Source organism: Gossypium hirsutum, chromosome D13, assembly GCF_007990345.1.
Source record: "Gossypium hirsutum isolate 1008001.06 chromosome D13, Gossypium_hirsutum_v2.1, whole genome shotgun sequence".
Taxonomy (NCBI): domain Eukaryota; kingdom Viridiplantae; phylum Streptophyta; class Magnoliopsida; order Malvales; family Malvaceae; genus Gossypium; species Gossypium hirsutum.
In genome coordinates this window covers 2,567,908-2,581,296 of record NC_053449.1, presented here as the reverse complement: position 1 = coordinate 2,581,296, position 13,389 = coordinate 2,567,908, and the positions used below count along the sequence as shown (strand labels likewise).

The 13,389-nt window shown below is 33.6% G+C and overlaps 1 protein-coding gene across 2 annotated transcripts; it reads right to left on the bottom strand.

The window, feature by feature from the left end:
- Nucleotides 1–249: 249 nt before the first annotated feature.
- On the bottom strand, nucleotides 250–1,882 carry LOC107918980 (gibberellin 2-beta-dioxygenase 6). Of its 2 annotated transcripts, XM_016848532.2 has the most exons (4): nucleotides 1,345–1,882; nucleotides 916–1,240; nucleotides 782–820; nucleotides 250–665 (listed from the first exon to the last, which is right to left on the bottom strand). In XM_016848532.2, the coding sequence occupies exons 1-4, from the start codon at nucleotides 1,791–1,793 to the stop codon at nucleotides 591–593; spliced, it is 888 nt and encodes a 295-aa protein (XP_016704021.2). In that variant the 5' UTR covers nucleotides 1,794–1,882; the 3' UTR covers nucleotides 250–590. The 2 variants fall into 2 exon arrangements, with proteins under 2 accessions (XP_016704021.2, XP_016704020.2); XM_016848531.2 differs by having other exon boundaries at nucleotides 250–820; nucleotides 1,345–1,876.
- Nucleotides 1,883–13,389: the final 11,507 nt, after the last annotated feature.

Here is a 13,389-nt window from a genome sequence, read left to right as displayed (position 1 = left end):
CATATCTCCACGTGCATCAGTTACATACAGAACTTTTAGGATCTGTTTCATTCCTCGTTTTGAACTTTCCCTTTGTTCCTTTTTTTACTATTATTAAAGATAGTGGGCATGTTCAGTTATACCCATCTAAAAGACGACGCAAAGTCCATATTTTTACTAGCTTGACAAAGATTTGCCTACCCTGTAGGCTTTATAGCTTCAAAAAGTTGCTCATTAACCAAGCATCTTGAAAAAAATATAGACATATCAATCATTTGTTCACATTCTTTAAAATAAGTCCCGGAATATTCGGTGGACATGTCTATCTATAATTGTATTCAGTTGGCAACAGTTAAAAGAACAAATTTCTCAAACTGCCCTATCTTTTATAGTAGTCATAAAATTCCATATACATTACTAGAACACCAAAATACAATATCCCCCTTTTGAATCAAAATTAAGAATACAAATAAACATATTAGTTTCTCTTTTCTCTTTTAACTTGTGTTAAATTATGCTAATAGGATTTCGTTTAGCTCTTGGCTGTTATGCTTGGAATATATAGTCTAGTATTTGACTCTGTTGTTGTTGTTGTTAAGTCCTCGGAGCCCTTAAGTAGAAACCTGGGAAGGCCAACCTTGTACCCTGTTTTTCTGACATCTTCTTGAACTTGTTCTCTGTATTCCCTGAAAGTAAATCTTCTGTAAATGGAAGGTTTTACGAAGCTCTCGATCAAAGAATCGTAAGAAGGGCAAAGGAAATAAGCTATGGAGTATCTGTCCGTTGTTGCATTGGAAACCACCTTGTGTTCCACGCTTTTGTAAACATCATTGCTCCATGCCTGTAGAAAATTATAGTTTGGGGATTTAGAATTTAGAATGATTAAATTAATAATATGTTGACAGTGAAAGAGAAAAAGTTTGGATTTGTTTGAACCTGGAAAAGGTCCCCAATGTTGACTATAAGAGCATCTTTGTTAGGTTTGACGGTCACCCATTTGGAGTCTTTCATGAGTTGAAGCCCTCCAACTTGATCTTGGCAAAGAATCGTTAGGAAATCGCTGTCGGTGTGAGGCACTAAACCGAAAATCTCCGGAGATATTGGACATGCTGGGTAGTGATTCAGGCGAAGGAAACATGTTGTTTCGTCGCATATGTTGCTGATCGATGCTTGTTTCCAGTTGCCCAGATTTTCAGTCAGGATCCCTGCTAGAAGCCTCGACAGCTCCGACATGGCTGCTGCAAAACATGTCATCACTTCCCTGTACAAAACCAGAGGATTTTGGATTAGACTTTAGACCTCTAACTTAAAAATCCCCACAAAGGGAATGCAAGGGTGTTTTAACTTTTAATAGTTTTAGTGTACCTTAAAGATTTGAAGTCTCCATAGCAAGCTTCATTCGAGACTTTGGTGAGAGGGACATGAAAAGCTTCGGACCAGGAGAATTGGTTAGGACAAGTAGCCCTAGGGCTTCCCCACCTGTAAGAATTATTCAACAGTCCACTGGTGGCTTTCGTTTCAAAGGGTGCTCGGAATAATTTCACTTGCTCGCATCTCATCTTGTCGACTAGTTGAGAGCTAATGCCATGGTTCACCACTTGGAAAAAGCCCCATTCCGATGATGCTTTGCAAATGGCGGCAGCACAAGCTCGGCGAACCATTTCGTCGTCACTGCCTAAATCACACAAGTTAATCAATGGAAGCTGGCATTCTTCCATGGTAACTCGGGTTTGAGGTTCATCCCATTGAGTGGAGTGGCATAAAAGTGTACCATAATGGTTAAGGAGAGGTGGGTCTGAATCTGAATGAACCATATTTGCAAATGGATATACAACACACAAGAGACTTGAAAATATGTATGTGTGAAATGCAGGGTGGAAACTTGAGGGGGCAACTCTGTCTATATATGGTTCGGGGACAGAGAGTCTAAAGGGCAAAGAGAACAAGTGAGAAGCCACCAAATGTTGACAGATGTCGAAAGGAGAGCGTTTCACTCATTTATTGTCTGAGACAGAAGGATTAAGCCTTTGTGCAGGATGGTGGGATAATGATAAGAAGAAAAGATCCAAACCTACCTTCAATTTTTGACTTTATTGAAAGCTTTTGATTGCGTATGCAAAGCCCCTTTCTAACAAGTAAAGGTGGGGTAACTTTGTTTTTCCCTTTTGGCTACGGGGAAATGGCAAATGGGAAAACTCTAGCAGTTTTTGGATCCTTCCATGTTCTTTACACCCAAAAGAAATTTTGGGTCTTCTGCCTTTTTTCTATTTCATTGACTTTCAGGCATTTCTTTTGATTTTATTTTCCCTCTTTTGGCACCTTTGGGGGATTGATCAGAAAAAGATGATGAATATTTTAGTATCAACCTGACTTGGAATTCTTTGGAATGTATTGTTTTCTTTTTCTTACTTTTGGTGTAGTTTAATAACATTGAGTTTTAATTAAATTTGAAGCGGTAGATTCAAAATCGAGACAGTTCTCTCAATATTTTTTTTTAAATTGTAATAAGCACGGCCGGAACACCACCAGTGCTAGGAGTAAGCAAGGGCCTGCCCAAAAAGAATTATTTTGTTTTTGAAGAAAATACTATTATTAATAACCATGAACAATGTCAATAACCTCTTGGCTTAGTGTCAAGAAGTATGAGAGTTTGAATTCAATCTCTAACAATCTCACTCTTACTCCCAATTATCAAAACAAATCTGACACATAGTACAAATGATAGTAATTGCAACATTGAAATAATTCAAAAACAAAAATCCTAGCCCTACTATCATCAAATCAACCCGACGATAAACACCGATTAACAAAAAAAAACTATCAAAAACCCCCAAGAGACCCACCGCATCAGTAATGCGCAAAAAGCCACGTTTCAAATGGCCTATTCTCCTCTTCATCACCTTAGATTTATCACATCATGGTTGAAAAAACTGTCAAAAGCCCCAAGAGACCCACCACATCAATGATGCATAAAAGGCCAAATCTCAAATGATCTATCCTCCTCTTCATCACCTCAAATCTATTACCATCATTACGATCAATCATGATAAAGCCCTTTAAGCATGATTCCTAATAGATTTAATGACACCCTTATATGGACAAATCTCACATATATACTCGAACATAACTAAAAATTTAAAAAAAATCACAACTACTTTTAAATAAAATAAAGTGGACAAACCAAAGCCACGAATAATATGAACAGAATAAAACCACGAAACTGTAAGCAAAAACCATAATAAGTTAGATAGAGATTAAAAACAAAATAAAAAGAAAAATGATGTTGAAAAAACCACGACTAGTAACCAGCTTGAAAGCCAGCGCTGCCATCAACGAAACAAGATTTAATTTGAAAAGTTGAATGGTTAGGGTTTTTCTATAAAAAAAATTTTGGAATTATATATAAATTAATACAATAGTAAAATTGCACTTTGACCTATTAAAATAATAAAATTTCAATTTAATCCTTTTTATAATTTTAAAATAATAAATTAAGAAATGGTAAAATTATATTTAATTGATTTATAAATTTATAATTTAATTGTCACTCTTTAAAATAAATTTTAAACTTCATCTTTAACCTATAATACTCAAATTCTAAACTTTATTTAATAAAAATTAAACGTTGTGAGGGTGGGTTTGGATAGGCGGTGTATTTCCCTGCAGTTAGTGTAAAAACAACGGTGGCGGTGAGATTAGATACTATAGTAATATTATAGTGTGAGATAAAAAGTAAACAAAAAACGCACTGTACCACACTTAATCGCCTGTTCAAACCCACCAATTAAAATAAAGTTAAAAAATTAAGAAACCTTCACGAGTTAGCCTAATTTTTAAAATAATCTGGGTTTGTTTCTATGATCAAATATTTCTTGCAGCACAAGAATCTTTAGGCTCTTGAGCAAGTTGCAGTTAAGAAATGTTATCACACACTTCCATGTGGTGTTTTCCAACAAGAACAAGAATAGAGCCGTCAGGAAATAAGAAAAGTCTCAGCTGCATAATCTATATGCTTTTCTGGGAAACTAATAAAATCAGATAGGAAAAAGAGTGGACGACTCATCATTATTTTCTCATCATTCACACTTGATTCTTTCCTGTTTTGATCTCTGGGAAAAAGTGCCTTCTTGTTTTCTGATTATTTTTGTGTTGATGATTCTAATTCAGCTGCCGAAAGTTAAATAATTCCTGGAACTAAACCCTCCAACCGACATGTTTTAATATATTTCTCCAACATATGTCATACCAGGAAATAAGAAACTCCCCAAGAACATACATCTAGGAGTTCATGTCTTGCACTCAAACTGAAATCATGTCTAGTCAATTTCTTTTCATTTTCTTTCGTATGTTACTTTGCTTACCATCTTTTCCAAATTTACTAGAGTAGAATGGATTCTTTTCAAAAGATAAACTTTGACTATACTCAAAAATCAACTTGATTAAATGCTTTCTTTTCAACATTATTTTTCATAGTATACAAAATATTGTTAAAAAATTAATTTTTTTTATCATTAGACATAATGTTGGTGGCTAAATAGCCTCTTCCAATTAATGTCGGGTAACCCCTATACCCATTAAAAGAAAGAAAAAAAGAGGAAAAGGAAAGAGTGAGGGAGGGAGGATCCATGTGCTCTTTTGAATAGCATGTGATATGATGGGGAAATGAAGCCGCCGCCCATCAAGACTTTGAGTTCAGACAATGATTTGACAAAATGATTTCGTGCTTCACACCACTGGGTTGAATAAAATCTCACCATTTATTTATTTTTATCATATTTTATATTTTTAGTAATAACATGAATATAAATTTAATATGTATATTAAAAGTAAGGTTTCATGTTTATTAAATCTCATCACTTCTCCCTCACAATTTAGCTTTTGTAGTGGTTTCCATGATACTATAGATCTTCGCCTAACATTAAATGAAAGTTTATAAATAAATAATAGCCGGTTCTACTTTTTAGTATTGGTTTTTGTTTTTGAATGTCCTCTAGCATATTTATTAGATTTATCAAAGTAAGCATATAGCTAGATTTATTGAGTTTTGTTATTGAAGGATTTCAACATGATTGCACATTGTGATAATGATTGCAATATTAAGCTTTGAGATGATGAAGAAGAAGATAAATGATTCGAGACTTAGCTTTTCGTGCATTATTGATATGGTGGGGGTTTCTTGAAGGCCTTTGTACAATAGTTTGTGTTGAGACAGTTTTTGAGGACTGCCAAGTAGTGTCTATTGGTGTTTGGTACTACTCAGCTCAAAAAACTTGCCATGTTTAAGTTGGCAAATTTGGCTACAAAATCCTTGGGTTTTGATTCTAATGATGCTTTGGGTGTTTGCAAGCCCATTTATAATATCCAAATTAGTTATAGCACCATATTTTAGAGATTGATTTGGATTGGATCAAGACAACCAACTTCCCAAGTTTGGTGAGATTGGATCGGATCAAGAAAACTTGAACAAATTTTGAAGATTCTAGACTTATCCTGATCTCATTAAAGATCTTCTTTATACATATTATCTTGCTAGTTTCATAGGATGATTCATTGTAACTGATATAGCATGTTAGCAAGTTTTTCTTCCTTACAAACTGATAAAATTTGTATAGGTGTTGTACAAAACTGAGAGCACTTATTTTTTTTCATTGAGGAGCATTTCTTGTGAGCGTATTAAGTAAAAAAAAATCAAGTGAGTTACTTGGTTAATGTCATAGGTTTTTATGAAACTTAGAGGAAAGTTGTCTAGATTTTAGGTACAAATGTGATAAGTCTAATTTGACTAGTGTTAGAGATTGTAATAACTTTTTGTTCGTGTTGCTAAGATAGTGGATTATTTCTCTGGGCAATGCCCCACAAACGTAAGAAAATTGAACTGTATACACATATCATGTGTTTTTTTTTTTGCCTTGTTTATACTCAATGTCTGAAACAGTTGGCACTGGTCTTAAGCACTTCTTCTGGCACTGCTCAAGTTTTCATGAAAATATCAATTTAGTTCTTTTTATTGGTATCAAAACACACACTTAACACCATCTAGTGGATTTCTCGGTGTTAATGTTTGCTTGCAAGGAAAGGCTCGTCAACTTCTTGTCCCCCTATGCTCGATGGTGCAAACTAAGCCTACTAAAAGGAAAAAATGTTGGCTTTCATAAAGTTCTTTGATGAAAAATCTTGTAGATCAATTCTTACTAGTTGAGAATATCTATTCACTAAAGTTGATGGAGTCAAGACACTTAAGTTAGAATTAGGACCACTAAAGAGGAAAAGCTTGTCGATGCTAACTCAAAAGCTCTCTATCAATTTTCTGGTTTGATCTTCAAGAGTTCAATAGAATCTCCAAAAGTTCTCTTGCCAATGAAGCCTAGGAGATTTTTAAAACAACTCATGAAGGCACTAATAAATTAAAGCAATCAAAGTTGTAGCTGCTCACAACAAAGTTTAAAACTTTGAGGATACAGGAAAATGAGATAAATGGCGAATTCTATGTTAAAATTTGTGATTTATCGAACCAAGATTTCTCTCTTAGAGATAAGTACTCAAATTCAAAGTTGGTCAAAAAGGTCCTTTGATCATTTCCTAAAATATTTAGTATCAAAGTTACAGTCATCAAGGAAGCCAAAAACATTGATGCTATGCACATTGATGAGTTGATTGGCTCTTTAAAAACCTTTGAAATCAAATTGGATAAAGCTAAAAGGAACAATATCAAAGGAAAAAATATCATTGCACAAGTTACTGACATAATTCCTAATAATCATAACAATGTTATAGAAAAAACTATAGGAATAGATAACTTTACTAACTCAGAACTTCAATGAGGCTTTCAAAGACATTCTAGAAAAAGTCAAAAGTTTGAAACTTTCAAGAATGAGTAGAAAAGGAAGTCCAAAGGAGTTATCATCAATAAAGAAGCAATCAATGATAAGAAGAAGGGAATTCAGTGTCATGAATGTCATGGTTCAGGCATATACAAGCAAAATGTGCAAACACCTTGAAAAAAAACTCTTATGTGTCATATGAAGCGATAAGGATTCCACCAATAGCTTCAATTCCAATGAAGAACATTTGAGTAATTACGTTGTCTTTACCTTTAAGGTGGACATTGCTACTGCAACTAAAAGTGACACTGATGAAGCATCTGAAGCTAAATCAAATATTGGGTTCTTGAAGACTTACAAAAAATTCTTTCAAAAGTGGGAATTAGTGTGTAATGTTAACTCCAGAATAATTGTTGAAAACAACCGATTAAAAGAAAAAAAAATTGAAGTTTATCTAATAGGTGGAAGCAAAAAGAGTCACAACTTGTTATTTGATAAATGCCAAAGATAACATGTTTTAACCTTATTATTAATGCATTTTTGGATGATTATTCGATTTAAAATGGTTAATTTTATGCTCCTAATCCTTTAAAATCCTATTTCTATACTTAGGAGAGCATTTGAGAGCAAAATAAGTGAAAAACGTGCGAAAATTAAAAATTTGAAGTAAGTTTCAATAGTCGCACGGGCTGGGCCATTCCACACGGGCTGTCACGCAGTCATATGCTAGATCATGTGGATTTCACGAATCACACTCTAAACATGAGAGAAAAGCAATTTTTAGTTTTTCAGGAATTCTAAGACCTATATATGATACAAATAAGAAGATAGAAGAGAGCCATCATAGAATACTCAAGAAAACAACTAAGAAAACACCATTGAAGCTGACTCTGAAGTAGATTTCCATTGAGATTAATGATCTCCTTTTGATCTTTGAAGTTTATTATGAGTTTTTTTTTGTTTCTTGTAGTTATATTGTCTTCGAGATGTTTTTATTTTCTATTATGAACTAATTTTCTAAATACCTATGGAGATGAACCCTAGGATGGATTTTGTTATTTGATTTCTATTTTATGCAATAAATACTTGGATCTTGTTCTCAATTATGTGTGCTTAATTCTTGATTTAATATTTCTAGACTATTAACCCATGTTTGATGTGTTTCAATCAGAGGAGAAATAGACCCTGTTTAAGAGTAGATCTAGTATAATTGAGTAGAGTTGCATGCAATCCTAAAAATAGAACGATATAAATCTATCGGATTAGAGTTAAATTTAATAGGGGATCCATAAATCGAGTTAATGCGACAATAGGGTTTTAATTAGAAAAAAATTCAATTAATCAACCTAGAGTCAATTGCTATTAGTTTTGAAGAATGATATTAGCATAATTTAGGGATTTCCACAGATCAAGGTACTAAGTCAAAAAATTGCGTAATATAGATTGATAATGACAAATGAAGTCTAGGTGGATTCTTTCCTGGGTATTGTCTCACTTCTTAGTTGTTAATCGTTTATTTTCTTCATTTATTCTTTGACGTGTTCTTTAGTTAATTAATTTAGTCAATTTTAGTTTTAATCAATCACTCTAATTTGTTGATTAAATAATAGAAAGACGATAATTACTAGTACTTTTAGTCATCATGGGAACGATATCTTTACTCACCATAATTATACTATTAATCAATAGGTGCATTTGCCTTAGTCAGATTTTTAGTTAGTTTACAACTGCATCACTATTGAAATAGCAAATCTGGAGAAAACTTGAAAAGAGTTTTATTTAACAAAATAGGTGCTCAAGATATTCAATGCTAGTACTAGAAAACTCGACAAAATACTAGTCGTAGGAAGACAAAGCCCCAAGAAAAGGAGGATTGGGTATGTTGATGAAAAAGGCAAAGTTCTTACTAAAGGTCCTACTATCTTTGTCAAAGTTATAAATGATTTTCACAGTGAAGCTGAAACCAATCTACTATGATTAATATTGATAATAAGGGATACCCTGAACCCAATATCATTGTCATTATTATGGTACACTAGACCACATTAGACCAGGATGTTTTAAAACACTGCATGAAGTTGTCAACACAGTTGCCTATGTCATCAACAGAGTTCACTTGAGACTAAATACAAGTATGACTCACTATGAAATTTGGAAGGGAAGAAAGCCAAGTGTGAAATACTTTCATGTCTTTAGGAGTATCTGCTACATTCGCAAAGATAGAAAGTATCAAGGGAAGTTTAGTTTAAGAGTGATGAAGGGATTTTCTTAATCTACTCATATTCAAGCAAGGCTTTTCGAATATACAACAAGTGAACTCAGAAGGTAATAAAATCTATTAATGTGGTTATTAATGATCGATCCATTCAGAACATTACCATAGACGAAGATAAATGAGTGGCACAAACAATGGCCACTGCTCCAAGCACTGAGCTAGCAGCTAAAAAACTTGAATAAGAAATTCATTAGAGATACAACCATTATCTAGGGTCAGAAAGAACCATTCTATCAGTGATGCAATTAGTGACATCAATGATGGGGTAAAGAGAAGAAAAACCATGACCAAACTATAGGGATATGGTAAGGTTTGCTTGTTACACCTTTCAAGTTAAACCAAAGAAGTTTGAAGAAGCTTTAAAAGATGAGGATGAGATCCAAGCTATGCAGGAATGACTCCAATAGTTTGATCAAAATAAATTCTAACAATTAGTACCAAGACATTCAGGTTGTAATGCCATTGGCACAAAATGGATTTTTAAGAACAAGACTGAAGAAAATGGGAATATAACTCACAAAAAGCAAAGATTGGTGGGTCAATTGTACACACAAGTTGAGGGAATTTAATTTGATGAAAAATTTTCTCTTGTTCCTTAATTGGAGGCCATTTGATTTCTACTAGCCATGGCCACTCACCTTAACATCAAGTTTCATCAGATGGATGTGAAAAATGCCTTCCTTAATAAATTCTTAAAAGAGGAAGTGTATGTTGCTTAGTCAAAATAATTTAAGGATCCTGATCATCTTGATTTTGTGTTTAAACTTAAAAAATTCCTTTATATATTGAAGCAGACCCCTTGTACCTAGTATAAGAGACTCTCACAATCTCTTCTTAATTAGGGGTACCAACGAGGCCTAGTTGACAAAAAAATCTTCATCAAGAGGCATCTAGGTACCTTTTTTGTTGTTCAAATCCACATTGATGATAATATTTGGTTCCACATTCTGAGTTTTAGGGAAACCTTTGTTAAGATGATACAGAACAAGATTGAAATTAGTATGGTAGGAGAATTATCTTACTTCCTTGGTTTCCAAATCAAATAGCTTGAGAATGACATCTTTCTGTCATAAGAAAAGTATACTAAAAACTCAATCAAAATTTTTTGAATGAATAATACAAAGACTGCGAGGACACTAATGTCACCAAGTGAAGATATCAACACAGATGTAGGAGTTCCCACTGCTCCTAGCACTTATAAGAGTATGATAGGAAGCTTGCTCTATCTGACTGCAAGTAGGCCTGATTTGAGCTTTAGTGTAGGTGCTTGTACTTGATATCAATCCAACCCCAATAAGGCATATGGAAAAGCTATGAAACACATCATCAAGTATGTTCTAGGTGTACTTAATTTTGGGATATGAATGTTAAAAGATTGTGCTATGAGCTTTGTCGAGTATAGTGATGCAAACTGGGTAGGAAACATAGATGATTGAAAGAGTATTTTTGGAGGCTATTTCTATCTTAGATGAAATCTTGTATCTTGGTACTACAAAAAGTAAACATCAATCTCACAATCAATAGCTGAGGTGAATTATATTGCAGTAGGAATTTGTTATAATAGATATCGATAATGGCAATAGAATGATCGCAAAAATAAAGAAAAATAAGAACACATAGATTTTACGTGGAAATCCTTTCGGGAAAAAACTATAGATAGAGGAGAAGAATTTCACTAATTTTGAAAAACAAATTATACAAGATGAGTTTCGACTACATCTATTTAAAGGTTGAAAAACCTTATTCTAATCAATTTAAAAAAGAACAAGGTAACATTGATACATCATATGTTCCTTTTGATTATGTTGAAACTTTTGTCAATGAGTTAGAAATAAGCCATTCCTCTTTAACTGGTGATTCTATCACCAATATTTTTGAGCCTAGTACTAATTCATCTATTGTTCAGAATCCTAGTGTTGAGCCCATTACGGTTATTAAAGAAAAGGAAAAGGAAGTTATGGTTACAAGAGTGACCACAGATCCAAACATTGATCTTGGCACTGTCACTATTGAAGTTAGTTTCAAAAGGACTCAACCAATGCTCATTGAAGAGACAAAGTAGAGCTACAAAGCTTCAAAAATAAATATGACTATTGATAAAGGGAAAGCTCATTTGTTCCCTTTTGCTCTAACGAGAAAGAGGTCAAGCTTGATGATCGAGTCATCTTTGAAGACAAATTCTGATGATGATATTCCTTTGAAGAAGCTTTAACTTGGAGGTATGGCTCAAAAAAATAGGCCTAACATCCTTTTCTCTCCCGAAGAAAAGAAGGCTGCCAAGCTTGTAGACCATTAGTCCAAGGAAGAAAAAGAAGAACTGCTAAAGAAAAAGGACCAAGCTTTCCTCCCCACTACTTGCACCAATAAGTATTTACTCTTTACAAAGAAAAATTTTAATATAAGAACAAAACATTGATGAAATAAGCTTTGGAGATAGGGGCATTAACATTCTACTTAAGAAAAATGATCTGCTACAATCTGTTACTTTTTACAACCTTATGTTAAGGAGGTTGTCTATGAATTTTATGTCAATCTTATCAAGACCATCAATGATTCATCAAGTAAATTGTACCACAAATCTTATGTTCAAAGAAAGTGGTACAAGTTTAGCCCTGAATAAATAAAAGAGCTCTTGCTTCATCATTGTTCAACTGATGTGGAACTGAAGGAATCATATGACTTCATGGCCAAGACCATCACAAGTGGAGTGCACTAACTTGGCCAAATGCATCTAAGCTTCAATCCTCCACCTTGGAGCCTACATATGCTAGCCTATTTTTCGCTGCTACCAAGAACTAGATTTCCAACAATGAGAGGAATACAATCACTAAAAAGCTGGCCATTCTACTAAGAAAAAATTGTGATTATATTCAGTTCAATTGGGGGTAACTCATCTTTTAGGAGATCATTAAGCATGCAAATCGAGTCTACCTTAGGTTATGTTTTCCTTTCCCTTCTTTTATTTTCTAGATACTTTATAAATAAAATCTAAAGTTGTTTTTGCAACTAAAAATATGAGAAAAAGCTTGTCGAATTAAAGTTTTCTTACAAGTGGCTTGAAGGGAAGTATTTTGAGGCTAATCTTGGAGTCATTCTTGGTGCTGAGTCACAACCTGTGGATGCAGTGCCTATACCACTTGGCACTAAAACGCGCACTCCTGGGCAACTGTCAGCTTTTGAGCAAAAGATGCTACAACATATGGATGATGAAATTGCCTCTCAAGAACGGGCCATGTAACGACTTCAAGCCAATGCAAGTCATGATAAGGCCTTGTGGAATGATTTGCTGACCAAACAAGTCCATTAACTCCTTAGAAAACTTGTTAAATAAAAAAGGGCAGTAGGATATACCTATTGTTGCTTTTAATGTTTTTCAGTTTTTAATTCTTTTCGAAGTTGTAATGTTGGTAACTTTAAACACAAGTTTTATTACTTTGGTTGTTATATTTTTTAACCTTTTTTCCATTTATGCTTACTATTTTATAATTCCTAGTATTTTAATTACTGATACGATCATCATCTTTTATGGAACCAATGATTGATTTGCTTGATTATATTAATAGTTAAGTATGATTGATTAAAAGGGAGTTAATTAGGGGGAGCATTTGTATCTCTTGTTGTATATGTTCTTCGATTATGGTTTTCTTTAAAAAATTCCCAAAGAGGGAGATTGTTGAGGTAATTTTTGAGTAATACCAAGGAGCAGTACCCATTGGTGTCCAGCACTGCTTAGCTCAAAAACTCGTCATGTTTGAGTTGACAAATTTTAGCAACAAAAATCCTTAGGCTTTGATTCCAGATGATACTTTGGATGTCTACAAGCCCATCTATGATATCCAAAGTGGTTATATCTACATAATCTAAAGATTGGTTTGGATTGGATGAAGATAATCGACTTCCCAAGTTTTGTGAGATTGGATTGAACCAGGTAAAACTTGGAAACATATCATTGTGATTCAAGACTTATCTTGAGCTCATTAAAGATATTCCTTAGACTTATTATCTTGCTAGTTTCATGGGAAGATTAATTATAATGGATATAGTAAGTTAGCAAGTCTTGTTTTCTTATAAATTGAAGTGACCTGTATAAGTGTTGTACAAAGCTGAGAGTACTTATTCTTGTTCATTGAGGAATGTTTCTTGTGAGAGCACCGAGTTAAATAATCAACTGAATAAACATATCATGTGTTCTTTGTTTTCCTGTCTTGTTCATACTATATGTCTAAAATAGTGAGCGCAGATCTTAATCACTGCTCAAATTTGCTTGCAAATATCAATTTAATTTTTTCAGTTTGTAGTATTTTAATCATAGTA